Consider the following 26,240-nt stretch of genomic DNA (forward strand, 5'->3'; position numbering starts at 1 on the left):
ATATGGTATATCAAGTTGTGGACCTCCTAGAGGTCACAATTTTGATCCGATTTTGATGAAACTTGAAATGCGTGTTTATAACCCAAAGATCTTGGTTCCTTTCGATATTCGCGCATATCAGATCGTAACTTCCTGAATTATGGCCCTTGATTGTACGAAAAATCGCGTTTTGAGCTTGTGGTCCCTATAGAGGTCACAATTTTTATCCGATTTAAAAAGAAACGTGTGAATAAATCACAGTTATACACTAATGATGGTTGAGTTCGAATATCGTGAAAAACTGACGGACATAATGGCCGCCCCTTGTATGCAAATAGTGTAAAAATATGGTATATCAAGGTTGTGGACCTTCTACAGGCCACAGTTTTTATCCGATTTGGATGAAACTTAAAATATATGATTTTATCATAAAGATCTTGGTTTCTTTTGATAATCACACATATCCGAAAGTAACTTCCTGGATTATGGCCCCTGATTAGTCGAAAAATCACATTTTTAGCTTGTGGATTCTCTAGAGTTCACAATTTTTTTTCTAATTTTAAAAACCATTTAGATATATCAACATTCCACCATAATGAAGGTTGAATTGGAATTTCAGGAAAATCGAAATGAAACTGCCTGACAAAATGGCCACTCTTTGTACGCAAATTGTATATAATTGTAGTATCCGACTTTGATGAAACTTAAAACATATCTTTATATTCCAAAAATCTCAGTCCCTTTTGATATTTCCACATTTCAGACCATAACTTTCTGGATTATGGCCCCTGATTGTACAAAAAATCATTTTTGTGTTTAGCTTGTTCTCTATCCATCTCTTGCAAAATGGTAGCCGCTGGTTTTATATCAGAAAAGACTTGTAGAAGATTCTCTATGTAGCCCACAAGCCAATTGTTGAGGAACATACGGATATGGGTGACGCCTTCAATAAAATGTGGGCATACATAAATCAACACAGGTAGTGTGAAAATATAATAGATTACAAAAAGTAAAAATACACATTATGCAAGTTTTTTTTTATCTTTATCAATTAAAGGCATTAAAGTTTGAATCATACACATATAACGATTTAGTGTTTATAGATGACAGAAAATTTTGAAATATTGAGAAGGTATAATAACTGATGTACAATAAATCTAATCTGACTAGATCAATTTGGTACTCAATAATCAAAGAAGAAAATAATATATTTTTTCCTTATACACTAGTAAACTTTTGTAAATGACATTTTATTGAATCATACACATATAACGATTTAGTGTTTATAGATGACAGAAAATTTTGAAATATTGAGAAGGTATAATAACTAATGTACAATAAATCTAATCTGACTAGATCAATTTGGTACTCAATAATCAAAGAAGAAAATAATATATTTTTTCCTTATACACTAGTAAACTTTTGTAAATGACATTTTATTGAAGTCTGTTTAAGATATATTTCGCTGTAAGTGCTGGTAATGGGGCACCAGTTGGTACGCCTGGAAAAGGACCAGATGAACCAGCTATATCAAGATGGGAATATGGTATTGGTTTATCTGAATCTATACCATGCTGTAAATATATAAATACAACTATAATTATATTTTTTCCAATATAAGATTATATAATACTAAGATCGTTGTGTAAGACAAGCACAAATGGTTCTCAGAAGAAGAACCTTTTGAATTTCAAGCAGGTTTCCCACTTTTAAGAAGACTGAAAAGAAAAATTTGTCCTGTAGAAATTTGAAAGTTATGAAGCAAAACGGTCTCAAAATCAGTATTATAGTTCAGTATAAGACATTAAACCACATTCCTTTTATTTTTCTTTATTGTTTACCTGAAGAGCTTAATAAAATAAGCGAAAGTACTAGTAATCGACAAATAATGTAGTTCTTTTTTTCAAAAACTTTTCTATTTTTGTTTATATACTATATATATAAATGACAAAACGTAAACAACACTTTTTTTATTTACCTTATCTAAACCAGAAGATCTGATTAAAAACGCTGCAGGAAACTGATGACCTCTTGGAGTAGCACTTGATGCCTGGTTATTACACTGTAATACATCTTCATATTCTGATTTACCAGCTATAAAATCATAATCCTGTAAAAACAAACCATACCAGCGAAAAAATCATAACAAACCATACCAGCTAAAAAATCATAATCTTGATAAAACAAAACAAAATGAACTTTTTCAATGTAAACTTTATATTTTTGAAAAACAGATACGCCAGACTTCCATAAGTTTGGTTAAACTGACAATCATTTGGTTAAAATGAAGAGAATGAAATATAAAATGGCTGCAATGACTGTAATATGACAAGGGGTAAAGAAGGCTAGGCGTTGGATTTGTTTTGCCAAATTTACAGACTAAATATTATCAAAAATTGGTCATGCACCAAAATAAATAGGTGCTGTCTTACAGTATAAGGAATAAATATGCAAAGTTCGAAGATAATCCTTTCAGAACTGCAGCCTGTAGATGATAAATACCAAAATTCGGCATGGCTCTGCCCCTGGGGGTTGGATGTGGAACAATATAAATAGGTACCACCCTGTTATTGAAATGATTGCTATACTGAATTTGAACAAAATTTGTTGATTATCGCAACCTGTACAGTATTTAGAGATAAAAATTAACAAAAAAGAGGGTGAGGTACCACAACCCTGGGGGTCGGGACATGCACCAAAATAAATAGTTGTTATCCTTACAGTATAAGGAATAAATATGCCAAGTTCCAAGATGATCTATTTAGAATTCCAGCCTGTATACGATAAACAAAAAAACTACGAATCGTGGTCTGTAGGCAACACACAGACACAAACAAAAAAATGGGCGTGGCTCTGCCCCTAGGGGTTGGGCACGCACTACAAACAATAGGGTTGTTCCTTAGGGTATAAGGAATAAGAATGCGGTCGTTAAGAAATGCGGTCGTTAGATGACAAACAAATACATGAAATGGGTGTGGTTCTGCCCATGGGGGTTGAGCATGCACCAAAAACAATAGGGATCATCCTTGGAGTATAAGGAATAAGTATGAACATTTTTCAAGACAATTGATTAAGAATTGTGGACTGTAGGCGACATACAGACACACAAAAAGGAAATGGGCTTGGTTCTGCCCCTGGGGGATGGGCATGCACCACAAACAATAGGGATGTTCCTTAGGGTATAAAGAATAAGTATGCAAAGTTTCAAGATGAAACATTAAGAAATGCGGCCTGAAGACGATACATACATACATACATACATACATACACATACATACATACATACATACTGCCAGGCAGGATATGCCCACATTTTGCAAGAGATGGATAGAGAACAAGCTAAAAACAAACGAGATTTTTTGTACAATCCGGGGTAATAATCCAGAAAGTTATGGCCTGCAATGTGCAAATATCAAAAGACTGAGATCTTTGGGATATACAGATATGTTTTAAGTTTCATCAAAATTGGATAAAAATTGTGACCTCTAGACTCTAGAGGGTCCACAACCTTCGTATCACACACTTCTACACAATTTACGTACAAAGAACGGCCATTTTGTCAGGCAGATTCATTTCGATTTTCCCGAAATACGAATTCAACCTTCATTATGGTGGAATGGTGATGTATTTAAACGGTTTTTAAAATCGGAAAAAAATTGTGACCTCTAGAGAATCCGCAAGCTAAAAATGCGATTTTTTTTAAGAATCAGGGGCAATAATCCAGGAAGTTAAGTTCGGATATCTGCGATTATCAAAAGGAATAAAGATCTTAGTGTGTAATGGGGATATATTCACACGTTTTTTTTTTAAATCGGATAAAAATTGTGACCTCTACAGGGAATATGCGCGAATATCGACAGAAACCAAGATATTTGGGTTTTAAACATGTATTTCAGGTTCATCAAAATCCGATCAAAATTGTGACCTCTAGGAGGTCCACAACCTTGATATACCAGATATATGCAAGAAATATCGACAGGAACCAATATCTTTGGGTTATAAACATGTACAGTAAATTTCGCATTAGTCGGATCTAAATGGACTGACCAATTTTATCCGAGTTACGCGAAGATCCAAGTTAGCCGAAGACTTAGTTCAGCTCTGAACGTAGGTCTCATTATCGCCTTGTACATTCAGGAACCGCCCTATTGAATCCTTGTCGAAATAAAATCGGTTCCCAGTCAATCTCACTGGGCAACTTTTTACTTTTTTACTACTAAACGGTCATGTGTCAGTCTCTGTGAACTCCTGAACAATGTAAAGGAACATTTTAGTGAGAAAATAAGACCTTGCTTACCTCGCTAGAGTCAGTATGTGCAACACAACATGCTGTTAAAAATCCGTTCCCTGGGGTGGGGAAATATTAGAATCGTTGAAAAGCTGAGAATTATTGCCTCGCCTAGCCCAATTACAATTTCGTTTCATCTTATATGGCCGAGTTGCACAAATTTGTGCGCTGCGCTGTATTTGGATTTCAATGGCGTCAGCCAGGCCGTATTTTTAACAGCATGTTATGAACATACTGCCGATCCGACTTAGGCGAAGGAAAAAAGCCAGAATTAGATCAAATGGACTGAACATTTTGATCCGAGTTAAGCAAAGATCCGACTTGGGAAAACCGACTTACGCGCAGAAATTTAATAAGAAAAACGTGCAGGATCAAAGGGTCCAAAAGATTTTATTCGAGTTGAGCGAAGATCCAACTTATACGAATCCGACTTATGCGAGGTTTACTGTATTTCAAAGTTTCATCGAAATCAGATCAAAATTGTAACCTCTAGAGGGTCCACAACCTTGATTTACCAGATATTTACACTATTTGCGTACGAGGGGCGCCCATTTTGTCCGACAATATTACAGTGTAACAGTGATATATTCGAAAGTTTTTTTAAATCGGTATAATAATTGTGAACTCTAGAGGAACCACAAGCTAAAAACACGATTTTTTGTACAATCAGGGGCCATAATTCAGGAAGTTACGATTCGATATGTATGAAAATAGAAAGGAACCAAGATATTTGAGTTAAACATGCATTTCAAGTTTCATCAAAATCAGATGAAAATTGTGACCTCCAAAGGGTCCACAACCCTGATACACAATATTGTCCGTCAGTTTCGGTTTGATTTATACAAAATTCGAACTCAACCATCCTTAGCGTGTAACGGTGACCTCTATGGGGTTCACAAGCTAAAAACAAGATTTTTCGTACAATCAGGGGTCATAATTCAGGAAGTTATGGTCCGATATGTTCAAATATCAAAAGGAACCGAAATCTGTGGGTTATAAACATACATTTCAAGTTTAAACCAAATTGTATAAAAATTGTGACCTCTACACATATGCGTTGAAGTTCCGATAGGGTTAAAAAAAAGTTCCCCACTCGATTTCTTTTTTATCGGAGACTTGGCAATTTATCTAATACCATGTCGAACAGTTTCTGGAAACACAGAAGGAGTTGTATGATCAGAACCAGAGTCGATTACCAGCTACGGAGAGGCAATCCTTCAATCGCGGGCTCGGATTTTGGAGTGAGCAGGCATCGGAGTCTGTTCACTCTGATTTCAGAAAAATTGTGGGAAAGTGGGGGGTATAAGCGCGACATGAGACATCCGGAATACGCTAAAAAAAACTGTTAAAATGTGTTGTAACATATTGTTCAAGGCATACATAAACTGCGAACTGACAGGACTTGCTCTACGGATTGTTATATCTGAAATACTGGATTGATTCGATAAGTCACATTGAAAAAATGAATATTTACTGTTTTTATAGAAAGGGCTCGATGAAAAATTTTATTTTTTCTATTTTGATGGTAGATAAATTGCCAAGTCTCCGATAAAAAAGAAATCGAGAGGGGAACTTTTTTTTAACCCTATCGGAACTTCAACGCATATGTGTCTACAGTGTTCAGAAGCTAAAAACGTGATTTTTCGTACAATCAGGGGCCATAATCCATGAAGTTACAGTCTGATACATGCCAATATTGAAAGGAACCGAGATCTTGGGGTGATCAACCTATATTTCAAGTTTCATTGAAATCGGATAAAAATTGTGACCTGTAGAGTGTTCAAAAACAATTGTGGACAGGCGGACGGACAGGAGTGACGACAATATACGTCCACATGAAAATGTGGGCTTATAAAAATTGAAAATACTAGATAAAATACTTAAATATTGGTCCTACATGATCTGTTTCATATCATAGTATTATATCAAGAATAAATCTGTTATACCAGTTATAACCAAATCAGTTATACTCTGTGGTATAAAATGTTAATCAGCTTACTTATGACATGATTATCATGTGATCACAAAATAGAATAAGTGTCTGTTGTTCACTTTATGACATTCATTAGATGTTAGAAGAATTTTTTTGTTGTTGCATCAAATTACAAATCAATTGTCAATTTAGTCATTTTAAACAGCCATTGTAAAAACCTAATTATTTGTTTTACCTGCCCTTTAAATATATCCTGCACAGTCCACCCACAAGCTGTTTTATTGAGGTCCCTTTCTAGACATTCAAGCTACCAATTTTATATTGAAATGCAGACATTTTCCTCTCCTTTGTTATACAAAGTTTATTGTATACTATTTATTGTGTGTGTGTGTCAAGTTTAACTTCTGCTTCCACCTAGGATTACAGATCCATTTTGTGGGATTCCGTTAATTTATGAAGGAATTACGAAAATTCTGTAATCCATAATTATTAGATTATTGGTATTGGTATATAGGATTATGTTAACTTTTTTCTGAATTATAACCCTTTGTTGACTTAAAATTTGTTGAAGTTGTGTTTTCCTGAATATTTTGATTGTATATTGGCCATGTTACAGATCAACTATATATTAATTATAATTACCTCTCTTCGGATTGTTGAGATTTCAAATGGATCACCAAAAATATCACCCACTGTTTGGACAGTTTGAGCAGTCTGCAGCAATTTAGCTGGACCATTATCCATTATAATCTAGAAAAATTATAACTGAAGTTATATGACGTTTGACTGATGCTCTTTACAAGATCGCTTGGGATTCATGTTGTCTAAAGTGTTGCGCTGCTGATTTTTAGTCTGTATGTATTGTCAGGATTTTGTATGTAACAAGAGCATGGGGTGTCTGTTTCTTCTGAAGAACCTCTGACTGATAAGATATAATGAAATGGGGTTTAACCTCCTACTTATCTGCACTGACTGGGCTAATGAAGACAGGTATAAGCCATACAGGGCACTATGAGCGAAATTTTGCTCGGACAGCAATGCTTACTTCCTCTTTCAAATTCCAACAATCAAGGGTTATTTTACGCCAATGTGTACACAGGATCTTGTTTTTTTTTTTTATCCCATCCAGAAGACTAGACATTGTCCTTGCCAGGCCATCCGTCCCCCACTGACAGGGGGAAACCACACCGGAAAATTATGAGAAACTTTTTCATCCAACACTGGGAGCAAACCCTAGACCTCCAGGTTAGCGAGTCATAGTCTTACTCACTGAGCCAAAGTGACTCCAGAGATATAATGAACTCTTTTTGAAACAATATGTATAATAAACACACACAAAGAAGATCTATAAAAAATAAACTGTGTAGATTCTGTTGAGACCTCAGAAATGATGTCTACTTACTGTATAATGTGTGCCCATGGCACGGACAGCATGACCAGTTAAAGTAGCAATAGTCATCAGTTCTGGGTTGACAGCTTCTAAAGCCTGTGGGATTAAAAAATAGTTAGTTTTTATAGTAAGTGTACTATTGATTGTGTTTGGCCTCAGCCTCGATAAATGGCAAGTTGTACCATTAATATTTATGTAAAGGCAAAACACGTGTTACTTAGAGCATAATTAGCTCCAATCTGTTTCCCAGAGGGATACGAAAGTCTTCTAATATCTCTGCAAAAGATGACTGCCTTCAACACGTGGCGTCACCACACACAGCGTCAATCATTGGCTCAATGGCGCATGCATTGTTTACATACAACATTACTGGTTCGGGAGGAATGGTGCATTTTACTCATTTTAATACCCATTTACACTAAATAGGAAATAATTTTTACCTACAAATACTTCAAACGTCTTTATTTATTTTTCTAATACATAAAAAAAATGCTTTAGAATTTAATTTGTCGGGGGAAAAAAGTTAATATTTGTGGCTCATTAAGAAGTCACATCGATGTTATCCTTATCAGTATGCATTAGCTCCACATTTGCAACTATTCAAAAATTGTATAACACAAATCAGTGATAAGTTTATTGTATGTTTCCAATATGAAAATTACTCTATATATGTCTGAATGAAATAATACATCTAATCAACCTACCATTTCTTTAAATTTACACAATAAATCAGCCATGACCATTCTACCTTCAGCATCTGTATTACCAACACGTACTCGTACACCAGCTCGTGATGTTATAATCTCATCTGCTACATACGATTCTTAAATAGATCACAATCCAATAAATATACTGTATTTCAACCAAAAAATATAAATTATAATACAAACATGATTACCTTATAATTTAGATTTATTTACTATAAAACGATTGGCTTTAAATAATATTTTCCTACTGTTACAGTACATCTTAAACCTACCTTCTCCTACACTATTTCTAACCATTGCCATTCCACCTACCACTCTTAATCCTTTAGGTTTTAATATAGATAAAGTCTGAAATAATTCAACATGATAATATCAAATTGAGAGTATAAATTTTCAATTTTAGCTACCCGATACTTAACAACTAATTTTAATTTGCAATTAACTATTACAAAGCATACAATAAAATTCCAGCTTTGTTTTCTATTCGAAACTTATGAATTTATCAAAAACAAGTTGTTGTTATGTAAAAAAAAACATACCTTAAAGAAACCTGCTACTGCTGCTGCTCCACATTTATCACGATGCATACCAGCCATAACACCACCAGCTTTAATATCAGCACCACCTGTATCATATGTTATACCCTGAAAATTATAAACAGAGATATATATTTGACAAACCAACCATATTCTATATACATGTACATCCCTAACTTAAACAATGCTACATCTGATCATGAGGAGATGAATTTGAGATGTTGCAGAGAGCCGACACAAATATCATTCCAACTGCCAAGGGATCTTTTACGTGCACGCCAATGTGTACACGGGATCTCGGTTTTTCGTCCCATCCGAACGACTAGACAGCTGACCTTGTCAGACCCTCCATAACACGCAGTGAGTTGGAAATGAAGTATTGGTAGGAAATGAAATATACGAATGGTATATAGATAGAACATGCGATTGGCAATGAAATAAAATGGGTAGCCTGCTCCGGGTGGTAGGCGGGCAGGCAGATCAGGTAGAACAATTTCAAAAAGCCTCTACTGCTTTCGCAGGAATGAAATTAGATTAAGTTTGTATTTTATCTACTTTGTGATAAACAAAATGTTTCTGGATTAGTAAAGATACAAACTTTCACAGAATACAGAACTTTTCACATGTGTGCTTCCATCTACACACAATGTCGGTTTCGGTGTCTACGCTTCGCTGTGAACAAAGGTGTTCATATGCACTATGAAGCTTCAAATAACAAATGACAATTAAAAAGGGATTCTGGGCCTGTATTTTGAATAAAAGCACAAACAATCTGCAAGAATGTTAGGTTTATTATATAAAACGAATGGCGAATAACCATCCTTATGGCTCTAGATACACACTCCGCTATGTATATTCCCTCATTTAATGTATATTATTAATCATGGATGATAGGTTAAATATATATTCACCACTAACCAGACTTTATCAGGTGTGTTATATGTGTATTTACCAAGAGTTGATGTGTATTATTTATCATGGGGTGTAATAGGTAAATTAACCAGGCTTTCTTGCTGTATTCTTGTAACTGTCTGTTTTTAATCATGGGTTATATGTATATTCACCAGGCTTGACTGTGTGTTATATGTAAAGTCACCAGGAGTTAATGTGTATTATTAATTGTGGGTTATACATATATCCACCCAGTTATTAGGTATTATTGAATGGAGATATTTAATCTGAGTTTTGTGGGGGGGGGGGGGATCCAGATGTATTACATGCATATTGTACCAATGAGGTACCTGTGAGATGGGTGGATAAATAATGCATGGTAACAAGTCATTTTTCATGAGAGAAAATTACAAAAAAAACCAAGGAATTTGTTTCATACTGTAGTAATAATAGAAAAACCTTGCAAGTTGTTTTCAAATTGAAATTGTGGATAAACTATACCCGATAAAATCTAGCCAATGACACTGACAGATGGAAAATTAAACACATAATAAGAATCCCAAATAAAATTTATTTTCGATAAGTAGACTTACAAGGTTTTTCTATTTCACCCATGATATAGAATATTTACGATTAGCACAAATGATAAAAGTTATAGATATAGAATTAATAAGTAAATACATTACCTTGCCAACAAGGAAGAGTGTCTTTTCTATTGAACCATCACCAACATATTCTAGAAAAATGATTCTACCTCTGTGTCTTTCAACGACTGTAATATATATTAAACATATTCATAACTAACAACACTTTGTACTGAAGGGCTAAGTACTCATATTAAGTTAAAAGCTTACTGTCACAATGTCTTCAGGGGCAGATTGAGAAAAGTGTAAAACTTTTTTCAACACTTAAACCCTGAGAAAGAATAAATGTCATATAAAATTGTATTTGACTATTTCAAGCGATTTAATAATTGACAGGGTAGTTTTAAGGATCCGGCTTTTATATAAATAATAAATGGTTACCATCAGCAGCTCTGTTGACAGCAGCTAAAAGTGGGTATTCCTTTTTAAACATATTCACATCAGAAATAATATTTACCTTAAAACAAGAATGTCAATCAATAATCAAACAATATCAACAATCTATTTAGATATTTTTGGCGGGTTTTCTCACTGAATCAAGTTGTTCCAGAATTTTGTTTTAGAAATATCTTATATTAATGGCAGCTAAAACAGGATCCGATAAAAATGCTTGATTGTCACATTTTCACCTTTCAGTAAGATAAAGTGGAGGTAAAGATATAACAAAATACATGTAAATATGTGAGGATCCAACATTAACATATTTTCACCTTTTCGTATTGTTGTGGACCCTGCTTGGTCTATGCTTATCATCAACTGCAGTCAACTCAAGACATTAACCTAATGAACTACACAAAGTTTGAATATTCTACAACAATTAGAGTTATTGTGTCCAAAAAAGTGTGACGAACAGACTGACATACGTGAGACCGAAAAGAATAATATTTAAAAAGGGATATATATATATATCCTGCCTATTATGTCTATTGTGAAATTGAACTAAGTACTCCTTTATTCGAGTAGTGTACTTACATTTATTCCTGTGTCCTTGAACACTTCTAAAACATATTCTTCCACCCTCTGAGCTGCCATTCTCTCGGGATCTGAACCACCAATATCTCGACAGATGATCCTTGAAATATATATATTGTAGATTTAAATAGAAGTAAAATTTCCCTATTTGTCAAAAGTAGGAATGTTATAAGATATCTATTTTACTGGAAATAAAATGTCTCTATTACTACTTGTGACATGTATGTGAAACCATGGCGACATGGCTTTCTTTTAACTTTTATAAACAAAATACAATTTACCATGCTCTTTTAATACATAGTGTCATGATATTAAAAGTGTGGATGAAATTATTTTGAACAGAATTCAAGAACTCAAAGAAATTAACCTTCCTAATTCTATAGCTGATGAAATTTCAATCCCAGCTTTAAGTCGAGCTTCATTATTACACCATATACCAAGGGATTCCACTTTAGTTCTCTTTTCAAATACAGTTTCCCTTATCTCTAGAGGCTGTAAAAGAAATGCCATTTCAGGTGGGTAAGACTGTCTTATTTGTGATAGGGTACCTAGTTAGTCTATTTTGTTTGGATGGTTTAATCAACTTAGTGAGAGAGGGTCAACCAAATTGGGGGTACATCACTTGTATTTTGTGAGCTGAGTCTAATGTTGGGCTTGTGAAGCATGCTCAGAAAGATTTCATGTAGGCTACTTACCACAACCACCCACTGTATACAGTCCTTATGTATTTCATCAATACATAGTTTCATTTTATTTTCATTCCATATTTTAAGTTCTCACTTTATTATACCATGATAAGGATTGTGCCTTTTGCTCATTGGTCAGACGTCAGAGTTACTGCACAGATCTGGTCGAAACTATGCTGTTTGGTGATACTACAGTATATTGCTGACAGTAGGCAAGCCTCTGTTCCTATTGCAAGTCACCAGTCTACTGTTATATAGTGCCATCCTCGCATATATTATCTACCATTTACAATATCATTTTAGTTCTGAGAGTAGCATCTTATAAATATTCATGATGTAGTATATAAGTTTAGAGCTCTAGTAGGAGTCTACGATATCACCCATGGTGAAAGTAGACGTAAAACTCTAGGAATGAATGAACGTAGGAGTTTTAGTTTAGTTTTAGATTCTGTAGGATACTCTCATCTGAGAAAGATGAAATAGTATTAATTTGTGATGTAGTATTTAATCCAACCCCCAGATTGCAGTACCTCTCAAGGTGTTGTACATTGTGAAACTCGGCATAACACTACATACCACATAGAGATCATGTAAAGCACCAAGTGTTGCTACTAAACCAGCTTTAGGGAAACTATCATCAATTGGTCGAACTAACAATGGTGATATACTTCCTGCTTCTCGTGCTCTCTTTATTCCCTTTACAGCTGCATCAGCAAAACTTCTTACATCATCATAATCACGATTTAATTTTCCGGTCGGTGAAAATATCTGTATTAATAAAGATTTAAAAATTAGTTGTAAGAAGTGAGGCAATCAATACTTTCTTTTTGTAGAAACCAGCCCCGCGTTTAGTAGAAGGCAAAATAACATAATAATATTAGGTATCATTATTCATCGCAAACCAAGGTTCAGTAAAGTATTGTAGTTTACCTACCAATCTGTTGGATGGAATATTCTCAGTATGTACCAAAACAACAGATTTCCCACATAATTCATCAAGCTAGAAAAAAATCAATGAATTTATCTATAAATATGTGTGATTAAAATTTCCTAAGAATACAATTACAATCAAGTGAAAAAACAGATATGTAAAATTTATTATGACGGTTCAATTTATCTAATCATGGTATAGTGTAATGATAAAAATTAATAACAATCAAGAAAATTATTTGCAAATAAATATCCAGGAAGAACTTAAGATTTAAAAAGCTATGATTGAAGTATTTTAAAAGTTGTCATCATCAATACTGTGTACTAATCATTGCAGAGAACCACAGTGACTCTTGGTGCAGGATTGAGGTTGTGGCAAAGAACAATGAAAAACCGAGATCCTGAGTACACAGTGGTGTAAACAGAATAGAACCCTTGACAGTTGGAATTTGATAAAGAGTAGGAGGAAATACTGTTGTCCGGACAAAATTTCCATAATAGCACACTTCATGACATGCTTGTCTTCATTAGCTCTGTGCAGAAAAATAGGACATTAAACTCTATTTCATTTTATTTGAAGTGAATCGGTGGCAGATCTCAGACTCATATCCGCACCCATCAATATAATATAACATTATGTGTCTATTCAAATCAGCAAACAGAAACATAAAATATGAAATGTATCGATAACCCAAATATAATTACCGTACCTTAGAATATTTCCGTAGTGGTTCTTCAAGACATTTTAAGTTGTCATCTGTCAATTTATTGATAGAATCGGTTACCACCACAACCGAATCAAATCTTATATCAGTTACATCTAAACATGGCAAGATACGGGGTAAACTAAAACCAAAAATAGCAATTGATACTGTTTAAAAATTTGCTAGTTTTTCACGTAGGAATATTTAAAGTCCCTGACTGTGATTTGAGCGATATAGGAATCCCTTGCAAACTACAATTGTAATTTAAGTTTAGTTTCTAATTGGAATATTAGTCCAAAATGGCTTAATTCAATTCAGTATTTAAAAAGATATTATGAATGTACATTCCATTGATCTATGCTTCCACTTCTGTAAATGGTACGCTTTGCTCTTTTTCTCTCTTCTCATTTCTTTTTCTTGACAGAACCTGTCAACAAAACAGGTCTACATTTCGTCCAAATTGAACGTTTCGCCATTTATAGTCTGTTTTTTGTCGAATGATGTCATGATATTATAACATGCCTGCCGCCATCTTAATGCATTCGCAAAATCTAATTGATGGGCATGTTTTTAATCTGTTGAATCCAAACCAGGAGAATGATTATCTAGCCATATCTGCGAATATCACTGGTTATGTTAACCATGTGTGAACTATATTGGGACACACCAGTTCCAAACTAAATAGTAAGAGTCTATACCAGTTCTGTCTTAAGACCTTTTAAAATTGAAATATCTGTCTGCTTCACTGTCAGATAAAAGTTGGGTTCAATGAAAAATGAATAAATAATAATAATCAATTGTTGTTTTGTATTTATATGCAATAGTTTTTGAACGTTTAATGCTGTCGTGAATAACAATTAATTGCTATCATTAACCTGGCTATCCTCACATAACTTGAAACAGGAAGGGTTATTATCTATAACTTCATACAACCTTTGGACAAAAAATTGCCAGATGATGCTCTGTTTGCGATGGAGAGCGTTCAGCACAAAACAAATGTAAGGAAAATTTTAACCTGGTCAGCACTCAGCAGTCAATGGCGTCGGCGTCAGTACAGTACCGGTAGGCTACTCAGTGGTCTGTCCCCACGTCCAACAATCAACATGTTATTAATGTTGATTGCACTGAACATATCCACAAAATAGGCCTATCAGGTTTTAAAATCAAATCGCTTAGAAGGCCAAATGACAGTGTTTGTGGTACATACAAAATATAGACAAGATTCAGATTCATAATTTTGATCCATAGCCTACAACTGCAAAACCCTCACCTTGGTGTCGCCATTTTGAACAGCTGTAAATCACATGACACTTGAGGCTTATCACATCACGTTTTAACTTGAAAAGGGATCCGGACGAGGTCAAGGGTTATCGTACATTAGGGAAACTTTCGGTTGAATGCCCAGTAATCTAACGTCGGAGAGATGAGATTTGTACAGTTTTTAAGAGATGGGCGACAGCATATTGGCGTGGAACTGACAGATGGCGGATCTATTGTTGATCTGAACGCAGCAGATTCTACTATGCCATGTGATATGCGATCTTTTTTGACAGGAGGTCAACCCCTACTAGTTGCTGCAAAAAGGTTTGCCTTATAATTATAATAATATCACTCAGTCACGGTCACTGTGTCACCGTCCGGTTTTCAACCCCAATAATATTTATAGCGTAATATCATAGCGCCGTTATAACTTATAATTGGAGAGAGGTGTGGGGGGGGGGGTGATTCGCCAACTTTCCCGCGTGTCCAGGTGGTGTGTGTGGGGGGGTGCACCCCCCCCCCCCCTGCTCATGTGGAGTCTATACAAGAGACTAGAGAGAGCCTAAGTAAGAGATCAGAGCCTATACATTTAAAAGAGTAAATTTCCTTCTGAAATGGCCTCAGATGCAAAGAAGTCGACTTCAAACTTTCAATATTACTGGTACCGGTAGGCCTACTTAATTTGACAAAATCATTCTTTAGGTGTATATATGATCAAGTGAAAAAAACACCAAGTTCCTACCACCCTAAACAAAATATACTCTCATTCTCAATATTGATGAACAGTCCTAAATAATGAGTACGGATTTAGGGATTTAGTGATCATTTCGCATACCCATTCAAAGGTACGTGACAATGCAAGTTAGTCATATTGAATGACAGGTGATGGCACGTATGTTCAAACTCTACTTGAGAGTAGGCCTACCACACGTGGCTGTTGCTTGTTGCAAAAGAATGTTAATCATATAGGGGAACTCTAATACGAAATGTGCAACTGCCAATACTACTTTTGTTATAATCATAGAAGTCCACATTAATTGCTACATACGGATGTATACGCATGATCTTAAGTAGACATAATTTCTAGCAAGGGGACGAAGAAACTTCATTTTCTTGGTTATCCTATTTTCCAGGTCTAGCACACAAGGTGCAGGGCATATTTATATGTTATTGATATGATTCATGTTATTCTAATTTCAGTGCTGTTGAGAGTGGGCGCAATGTGATTAATCGTGATTCAGTAAAGATTCTAGCACCTATCACTAATCCTGATAAAGTTCTATGTATTGGTATGAATTATGTGGATCATTGTGTAGAACAGAACTGTCCTGTTCCAGTTGAACCTGTTGTGTTTAATAAATTTCCTAGCTGTATCATAGCAACCGGTGATGATTTAGTTTATCCCTGTGAAACACAGGTAGGTCTATTAATCGAATCAGGTTTAACATCTTGTCAATAACTATTTCACTGCAAAAAACGTAGGATAGGGTTATTTTGTTTTCTATGCATACCGGTAGCCTATGTGTGCAAGGGTAAGAAAGAGACTTTAGTCTGGGCAATAGCATTCTTGCCCGGTATGATTAGACATACTTTTTTTGTTAAATGTACATGCTTCTGACCTCAAAGCAAGTACTGCGTTCCCCTAGCCTGATAATGACCGACATGAACAGGCTCTTTCAAAGCTATCGGGAACAAGAATGCATTCCTTACAAGCTATTATAATTAGATGAAATGTCTAAAAACTAATTTTTCAGTACTAATATATAATCTATTGCTTACCAAAGGCTGAATATATTCAAGTGTTATTGACAAAACAGTGACTTTATTTAAAATTATTGAATTTTCCAATGTTTCTATTTGTTCAATACAGTACAACTATCCTAATGAACACAACTTAAATCATTGTCATTATCACTGGTGTCCATGCTTCGTAAATCTTGGCATTGGAAAAAAATGTAATCCGAGATGTGTGAGTAAGATAGGATTCGGAACATACATGAAAATATCAAGATTTCTTTCTGAAAATCCAATATGATTAGAATTAGATATCATTTATGAGAGAGAGAGAAATGGGGTTTAATGCCCACTCAAAACAAACGTCATTTCGGAACTAACATGATTCAATTTTATTTCAATAACCCCTCCCCACCCCCATATTTGTTATGTTTTTCTACTGATAGATTATCAAAAGGAAATCATAATCTACTGGTAATTGGTGGAAATCTAGCTTAATATGAAATGTTATAGATTAGTAATTTTATTATTTCAAATAGGAACTAGATTGGGAAGTTGAATTAGTTATTGTTATTGGTAAAGATGGTAAAAATATCAAGGTAAGAAATTTGAAAAGCAGCTAATACATTTTTGTTTAATTAGTAATTAACTATGCCTGGCAAGGAACCGCATCTATTCATTCGGATGGGAAAAAACTGAGGTCCTGTGTACGTAAAAAGAACGTTTAACAGTTGTAATTCAAAATAAGAGTAGGCCATAGCACCACTGTCAGGACAAGTCTTCATTAGCTTGTTGGTTCAGAAAAACAGAATGTTAAACTTTGAGATGGTTACAATAATGACACGGCTCACCAAACAATTTGCCAAATATTCTGATATTTTATTATTTACATATAGAAAGAAGACACAATGAACCATGTATTTGGATACGCAGTTGCACATGATGTTAGTGCAAGAGATTGGCAGATGAAGAAAAATGGTGGACAGTGGTTGTTGGGGAAAGCTATGGATTGTTTTTGTCCACTTGGGGCAGCTATTGTTATGAAAGAAGATATAAAAGGTATGGCTTCAGTGACAAAAAATCAGCCCATGTATATGATTTGTATTGTAATGTCATGTTATGTATCCTGAAAATGTTAGAATTATGTTTTAGCCTACTATAAATCTGTTAATCAACAATTGCCAGGGCAGTACTAAACCATCTTTATCAAAAAATGAAATGCCCAGAGCAATAAATTAATTGAGTTTTATTTTAGTACTAGATGTTGACCTGCATGATAAGTTCATGCATTTAGCAAGGAGAGCAGTTATAGAGCAAGCTCTTTAATTGATTTTGGTTAATTACAAGCTGCTCTTATCTGGCCTTCAATAATTCTAACTTATTTTTGTGCTACTTCAGCAGCAAACTATCAAACACTCAATATGTATTTGCTATCCAATATAGAAACTACTTAAACATACATTATGCAAGAGGTAAATCTGCCAATTGCAGGCTTAAAATGTTATCTGAATCATTAATTAGACATTAATTAACTTATCCAGACCATAATCAACTCTTGATGGCATCGCTAGCCTGCGATATTTACTGGATTAGAACCCGGTCTACTGCTGCTGATTAAATCAAAAATTGGATTGGACTTATGGGAGATACATTATGGGAGATTTTTACAGAGAATTGGCCATTCTTGCTATAACAGTTCAAAAGTAGATGATGAAAGAAGCATATTTTGAAAATTTCAGTCAAATTACTTTATTCTGAACATAGTTATCATCGTTGTAATATTTGACTAGAAATGGTAGTGAAATGTGCCTTCACTGTGGGTGATCGTTTGATTGACAGGTGTTAACTCCACCTACATATCTCGATTATCAAGTAAGTTTTCAATGGCATGCGGAAACGCTCTACAGCGGCCTCGCTAAGTACACTCTATCATTTAGCCTCGATCTAACTGACATATTCTCATCAGGATGCGCCATATTTGAATTGATAAGTGAAATCCTATTTAAATCCGAGCTATAGCCGAGCCATCCGTGGGTCTACAGAGTTGATTTTGGGCTTGTTGTTTAAATAAAGATCTAATTTATAATTTCTATAACATCTGAAGCCTAAATTAAGACTTGCAATAATCAGATTTTGCTCTTGCATAATGTATGTTTAAGTAATGATGATTGAGGTTAGGCCCAATATTCAATCGCTAAATACTCAGTTACGGGTGGATCAATTTGACTGAAATTTTCAGCAAATTCCCTTTACATTATCTAGTTTTTAACTATACTCAAAGCCATTAAAAACACAATGCCTAATTCCGGAAATTTTTCTGGTAAACGTTTTCTTGGCCTTTCCTATCTTATGGCACATAGGTGAAACTTGTGATGGGTCTCTTTTTGTGGAGTTCTGGGGTTGAACCCAATATCCGTTCTCGGTAATGAACTTTGTTAGTGCAAACGCAACACTTGTCTTTTTTCACGATATTAAGGAGTCCAATGTCACATGTTTTGCACTCTGGCCCTTTAAATACAAATCAAAATTTCAACATTCATCACTTCGGAAAAATGCCACGCCTTACACAAGAAAACAGGAACAGAGCTATTGGCATACTGGATCAGGTGGCTTCACGGGTATCTGTCGCCAGACACTTTAATGCCCACCCATCGACCATTGCTCGCCTCAGACAATGCCCTGCCAATGGAAGAGGTGCCGATCGACCCCGACCTGGAGCGCCACCTGTAACAACCGCTGCTCAAGATCGCCACATCCGACTACAGCATCTGCGCTACAGGTTCCAGTCAGCTAATACTGCCAGGGGAACTGTTGGAACACGGCAACGTCAGATCAGCCCTCAAACAGTCCGAAGGCGTCTGGCTGCTCTTGGGTTACGCTGCCGTCAACCTTATCAAAGTCAAATCCTTTTGCATCGTCATCGACTTGCCAGACAGCAATGGGCCGCAAAAAAGGGGTATCTGCACAACACACCATGGCGAAATGTCATCTTCTCGGATGAATTCCGATTCAACCTCAGGTTTCCTGATGGACGTCACCGTATCTACCGACGTCGACATGAACGATTGATCGAACACCTTTGGGATGAACTTGGACGACGGTTTCAAACTCAAGGCATGTGTAAGAGCTCAGGGTGGACATACCCGATATTGACTTCAGCTGACCCCTGCTTTGTTTCATGGTTCTCTGACGTTTCGGTTTTGTGCATTTGTTGTGAATTCTTTCATGAAATTATCCACAGATGCTTGTTATCTCGATTTTGTCAATTGTTATGTACATTTGTTAAAAGTTGTTGCAGAGAGAGAGAGAGAAATGGGGTTTAACGTCCACTCGACACAAACTAGGTCATTTCGGGACTAACATATGATTTTAATTTTATTTCAATAATTCGCTTGCGCGTAGGGGTCTTTAGCAGTGGGAGGAAACCGGAGGACCCGGAGAAAACCCACGAGGTTGGACAGGCGACCCTAATCCTTGTCACGTACAACCGGGGATTCGAAACCACGCCAGTTGACTCAATGACAGGCCTTATGATACAGCACGCACGTGCTAACCATTCGGCCATCCAACCCCCCAAGTTGTTGCAGTAAATAAACTTTGAATTTGGCATTGCGTTTTTAATGGCTTTGAGTGTATTATAGTGAGGAACTACCAGCTCTTTATCTAATCTCCCATAATGTATCTTTAATGTTTTTTCTATTTAAACAAGATCCCCATAATCTGCGGTTGACATGCAGTGTTAATGGTGTTATTAAACAAGATGGAAACACAAACACACTAGTTCATAAATCAGAAGATATAGTTTCATTTATTTCTAGGTATGTTCTAATTATATAACGTAATAAGGGATGGGGGTGAATTTCTCAAAATTAAAACAAAAGAGCCTGGCTATTGTATCAGCGGAGCTTTAAATCTTTGCAAATCTAAGCTGCTTAGGTTAAGTTTTAAAATAATTTTATTCATTAGCCCTACATTGGGAAAACTACTGTATACAACTAATCACGCCAAATAAAGAGTAAGCCTAAATGTTGACTGTGATGTGTAGATGTTACATTGAGGTTAATCCTTGTGATGACCACTATCAGTCTGTGGCTGTTATATGGGGGTTTGATTGTATTTGACCTAGCTATCTTGGGTCAAATATTGATAGACGGTTAGAAACCACTGATTCCTTGAATTGTTGATTGGCTGTAAAATATTTACATATATGAATATACTCTGTTTAAAAATGAATGTAATATTAATATATTAAAATAAGTAAGTCGAACTATGATTGATTATATTACAGGTTTTGTACATTAAAAGCAGGTGATATAATATTAACAGGTACTCCACCTGGTGTCGGTGTATTTAGAAAGCCACCAGAATTTTTAAAGGTAATATTTTTTTATCTAATATTGTAGAATCACTCACATGAAATGAAAAACTCCATTATTTCTACTTTAACAAGGTTCACCACCAAAACAATGTGACAAAGATAAATTACCCACTGAAATAAATCGTTTAGGAACCTCTTTATCACAGTTACACATCATCTACAAAATCATCTCGTAAAATATCAGACCAGCTGAAATGGCTGATGAAAAAGAAGTATACATATACAGAGAACATACTAAAAACCAGTGAAGAAACCAATAGAAACAAAGGTCCCACAACCCAGAATTATATTGCAATATGTCAAGATACAACTAGCTACATTGCAATATGTATTGCAATATACTGTGAAATCCATTTCCTGAAGGCAAATGTTAGCATCAGAAAGAAATAGAAGCCAATCAAATTATTTCTCATGATTACTTAATAGGTCTGGTAAATACTCCTATTATTTTCTCAAAAGAATTAATATGTGACAACCCTTGTAGACTGCCTTGATGACTAAGGTGCTGTGGGCATACATTTCATTGCCTGGCAGCCTGTCTGTGTTTTTTGAAAAATGACATGTGCCCAAACTTTATGTTTAATTACGTACCTTCATAGCTACTTTCATACAGTTTTCAAATTTTATCCAAAATACCTTCCTTGTTGAATAGTTCTGTACTGTTTTCTTCAATGCATTAACATGGAGAAGGTAAATATTTTGTAAACACACAGCCGATCATGACAAACACAAGAATAATACAATTTTGGGGGGATTAGGCCTACTCCCATTTTCATGGTTTGGAGGTAGCCCACAATTTTCACCATCTGGGTACCCACAAATTGTAGTTTGTCTGTTTATAGTAATTCTCTATCTCTCCCTTATCTCCCCACTTGCATGGCTATTTTTGTTGATTTTTTGGTCTAGAATGGAAGAAGAGGGCTTGAATTAATATTTTCTGCCAGGGTTTGGTAACTATTCATGATTTGGAGGTGGAAGGATAGTTACATGTTTTTAGTATGCTACTTCAAATTTGTGAATCTCAAAATTTCATTTGTCAACCTCATACAAAATCTGGAGCAAAGACATTACCAATGGTTGCGTTGTCGGTAGTGAAAAGCGTTCAGTCTGCCGAAAATTTGGGGAATATTTTACGCCAGGCAAAGAGACCAGAATTAACATTGAAGTCAATGGGTAAATTAATGGTGATCTGGCTGTTTTTGCATTTGTGGATTGGCTCTCTTGTTGGGAGTTTGTTTTCATTTTAAGCTACCATCTCCCCTATTCATTCTCTAGATTTGATATTACCTTTATTGTATATTATTGTGTATTACTTGTAATATCCATGTTTTTGTATCATTTGTACTAATTTGTCTTCAAGGTTTCTGTTTGTTATTTTTGGTGCTGTTCTGCTGCAATTATATTAATTAAAACTTTATTCGGGTGAATTGAGTTATTAATATATTTTTTTTAATTTCAGAGAGGTGATGTTGTTGAATGTGAAATTGAAGAAATAGGAAAAGTGGTTAATAAAGTTGTCTAAGTAATATATTACCTGTGGGTGCCTTATACTGCATATTATCATATGAGTACATGTAATCAAATGTATATTGAGTAAATGAATAAAATAGGGTTTAACATCTTACTTTTCTGTACCAACTGGGCTAATGAAGACACTGACAATGTATTGAAGCAAAACAAAAGTAATAGAGCTCTATATTCAGAATGGTCTACTTTAATTTGGCTGTTTTAGTGAGGTGTGTGACTTACTAAACACAGTATAATATATTAAGCACAGCAAATAAACTTATTTCTTTTAACCTTTAAATCAAATACTGGGTGATATATTATTGATTTTCTGTAGCATTAATTATTCTGATTTTTCTGCTGCAGCTTACTGCAATATGTGTTTTATATGTTGATTTTTATGTAATTGTTTTATTTGTTAATACTGATTAAATGATTTATTCTATACAATTATTATGTTATTTATACATCAGCATATTGTAATTTACAGAACAACAAAGAAATCTCCATTGTAATGTCTGACCTTTGCCTTTGTCCTTTATATATGTTCTCCTTTAAAAAGAAGTTGGGGAGGGGATTCAAAACAGCCTGACACCAGTGTCTAGTGGATCGAAATGCACAAAAAATCAAGGTCCTGTACAGTTGGAATTATAGCTAAGATTAGGCTTTAGCACCGGGCAAATTTTTCCTCATAGCACACCGCAGGCACTATAGACCAGAGGCTCTGTGCGCGGGTGTGTCCATCAAATGGGCACAAAACCAGACCCAACTTTTCTAGAGTAAAATTTTGCGTAGAATCCGATGCCGAGTGGTAATCAGTCCACCGTTTGGGCATTTTCGACATATTCGGGGTGACATGTCAAATGAGGTCATTTGCACTGAAAGTGAATGCGCAGCCATTCTTATATCATGAAAATATGCAGAAAATAGTCGAAAGTAATCACTCTTTCAAAAAAATGTAAACTTGCTAAATTCACCTTTAGTCTTAGTGACCCCGGAGGTCAAAAAGGTGAAATTTTCCGTTTTTGCACAAGGAAGATTTAAAGCAATAAAATGTCAGCGTAAAATATAAAAACTAAAGCGAAACCTGTTCTAATTAATAATAGGAACATTTAAAATGTGTCTTTAGGGGGTCTTAGCACCAAACTTTTGGAACGTCGAAGACGATCTTGCATAACATAACCAACACAAATCGAAACCTGTTCCCAAATTACGTAAAAACTGTGAAATCTAAATCTCCCCGATTTAGTTTAACAACGATTGTTATACATAATGAAACTAGTTGTCGGAAAAACAATTGAATAGTTTCATGGTTGGACTCCAGTCTGCTGGCGGCGTGGATTTCCGGGAATCCCAATCTGGGAAAACCGACGTTAATCTGTGACCGGAAAACATGTATCTGAGGACGAGATTAAAAGTTTGCAAATTTTTTAGGAGTTTTCATGAATTTCGCCGGAACATGGACACAGATAAAACCGACGGATGCATTGTATATAAAAGCTTACGGGATATACATGGTTTACATTGCTAGAATTAAACACAGAGAGAATATAGTATTGTAGTTAACAAGGTGATTGTCTAATATGCATCCTCATAAACTAAAGTTATGTGATCAAGTTTTGTTTCATTTGGATCCTCATAAAAAATTCCCCTACTAAACACTCTTTGTCGTGTTGATCGTAACATTCAATATGTAAAAGTCATGAAAAAAAAAATATGAATACGGCACCCCCTGACTTAAACATGATAAACATTGTATTCATGATGTGATGTTTTAGTTTAACCCCGTAAAATATGCCAAAACAGTGTTTACAGAAGACTGAAACTTTAAAAAAAAATTATTGGGGTGAAAGTGGGAGAGTTTTTTTGCGCCCCCCCCCCCCCCCAATTTTACGCTGGCATTTATTGATTTAAATCTTCCTAGTGCTAAAACGGAAAAATTTCACCTTTTGACCTCCGGGGTCACAAACAACAAAGATGAATTTAGCAAGTTTACATTTTTATTGAAAGGGTGATTACTTTGGATCATTTTCAGCTTATTTTCATGATACAAGAATGGCTGCGCATTCACTTTCAGTGCAAATGAACTCATTTGACCTTTGACCCCGAATATCCCGAAAACGCCCCAACAGCGGACTGATTACCATTCGGCATCGTATTCTACGCGAAATTTTACTATAGAAAAGTTGGGTCTGGTTTTGTGCCCATTTGATGGACACCCCTCCGCACTGAGCCCCCAGACTACTATACTCCACTTCATTAGCCCAGTTGGTGCATGAAAGTAGGACCTTAAACCATTTCATAGCATTGGATTAAAATAGGCACTAGAACGGTCAGTGAAAGACGGTCACACTTTGGACTTACGAGACAACTGTGCATAAAAAAACGCCAGCACCCAGAAGTTATAGATACTAATGTTGTTTTTTTTTTATTAACGCTATATAAATTTTAAAATACTATACATATGTACATATTATAAGCACTTTCTTAAATTTGGTTATATATAATAATGTACAACAAAGTCTACTAAATATGCATTAATTGCTATAATTATCAAAAACAATATTTAAATTTGACATCATCAGAATTCGTCCATATGGGTTCTTCAAAGGGATCAATCGCAATAGCCGAATAGAGTCACATATTGACGATATCAAATAGCAATTTTATCCACTAAAAACTCAAAATTAAATGTGCAAAAACTTAATTAATTATTGGTGTTTAATTTCAGTTCAACCAGTTAAAATAACTTAAGAAAATTTTTTAACTGCCAAATAAATTTGCACAGTAGGCCTAAAGCAAGTATCTATTATGAAAACCAAAACAGTACAAGTTATAATTGTCTCTATTTGATCAAATTTCGACGATCTTAGATATCCGAAAACAAAAAAAAAAAGCCACAAAATTCTGGAAGTTAAAACTGTTCATTTTTTTAAATAACCTATGCAACAAATGGCTTTACAGTAATTGATGAGGAAATCAGAAAAAGTTATAGCTTATAATTAGCCACTAAAGTTGTAAACCTAGCCGGTCTTTCAATGACAAAAATCACATAAACACAGTTTCCGAAATTGATGCATTATATTGTATCCGAGACAAGACCGCAATAGAACACTACAAACCACAGATTCTCCAACTCTAAATTGTTCTGTTTTCACCGAAATATCAAGTTAGTTCCAAGAATTAGCCGAAATGTGTGGGAAAAGCGGCCCAAGAGAAAGATCAAAATTCATCCTGAGCCCGAGAACCTTATTCCGTAAAACTGACCATACAAACAAATTAAAGAGATATCTTCAGTAGCCGAAAAGAAACAGAAGATTGTGTTATTTCAGTAGATAAACTTTAACCTTTAACCGAAATCTGTTACAATGTCCCTATTGCTAAAATGTTTTTGACAGTAACACTTAGCCGCCTACTTCTTCATCGAAACAAAAGAAAGAGAAGAAGAGGTGGTGAACATCGATATCATCATTGTGTATATCCAAGTTAGCCAAGATCTTCATCTAGTAGTTTTAATATTTATACGAAAACTAGATGACACTAATAAAATACATGACGCCGAAATAAATGCTCGAAACTGACGCTACATATTATAAGCTAATATGGATAGGGTTTAATGAGCTCTGCTTTTGGTGGTGAAAACTGTTGTAAACTTGATTTAAATTAATTGACATTATACGAAATATTAATATAATCTATGCC

At 35.0% G+C, this 26,240-nt stretch overlaps 2 protein-coding genes across 2 annotated transcripts; one reads left to right on the top strand and one right to left on the bottom strand.

The window, feature by feature from the left end:
• Positions 1–962: 962 nt before the first annotated feature.
• Positions 963–15,090, bottom strand: LOC126814250 (putative aminopeptidase W07G4.4). The gene is made up of 15 exons (XM_050539280.2): positions 14,931–15,090; positions 13,667–13,802; positions 12,961–13,026; positions 12,603–12,794; positions 11,708–11,832; positions 11,341–11,440; positions 10,750–10,825; positions 10,411–10,496; positions 8,837–8,941; positions 8,570–8,645; positions 8,295–8,413; positions 7,603–7,686; positions 6,843–6,950; positions 1,958–2,089; positions 963–1,553 (listed from the first exon to the last, which is right to left on the bottom strand). The coding sequence occupies exons 1-15, from the start codon at positions 14,942–14,944 to the stop codon at positions 1,416–1,418; spliced, it is 1,557 nt and encodes a 518-aa protein (XP_050395237.2). The 5' UTR covers positions 14,945–15,090; the 3' UTR covers positions 963–1,415.
• Positions 14,943–22,988, top strand: LOC126814251 (fumarylacetoacetate hydrolase domain-containing protein 2). Its single transcript, XM_050539282.2, has 7 exons — positions 14,943–15,244; positions 16,121–16,337; positions 17,194–17,253; positions 17,551–17,713; positions 20,364–20,472; positions 20,943–21,030; positions 22,492–22,988. The coding sequence occupies exons 1-7, from the start codon at positions 15,084–15,086 to the stop codon at positions 22,552–22,554; spliced, it is 861 nt and encodes a 286-aa protein (XP_050395239.2). The 5' UTR covers positions 14,943–15,083; the 3' UTR covers positions 22,555–22,988.
• The last annotated feature ends 3,252 nt before the right edge of the window (positions 22,989–26,240 follow it).

This window comes from Patella vulgata, chromosome 3 (genome assembly GCF_932274485.2).
Source record: "Patella vulgata chromosome 3, xgPatVulg1.2, whole genome shotgun sequence".
NCBI classification, from domain to species: domain Eukaryota; kingdom Metazoa; phylum Mollusca; class Gastropoda; family Patellidae; genus Patella; species Patella vulgata.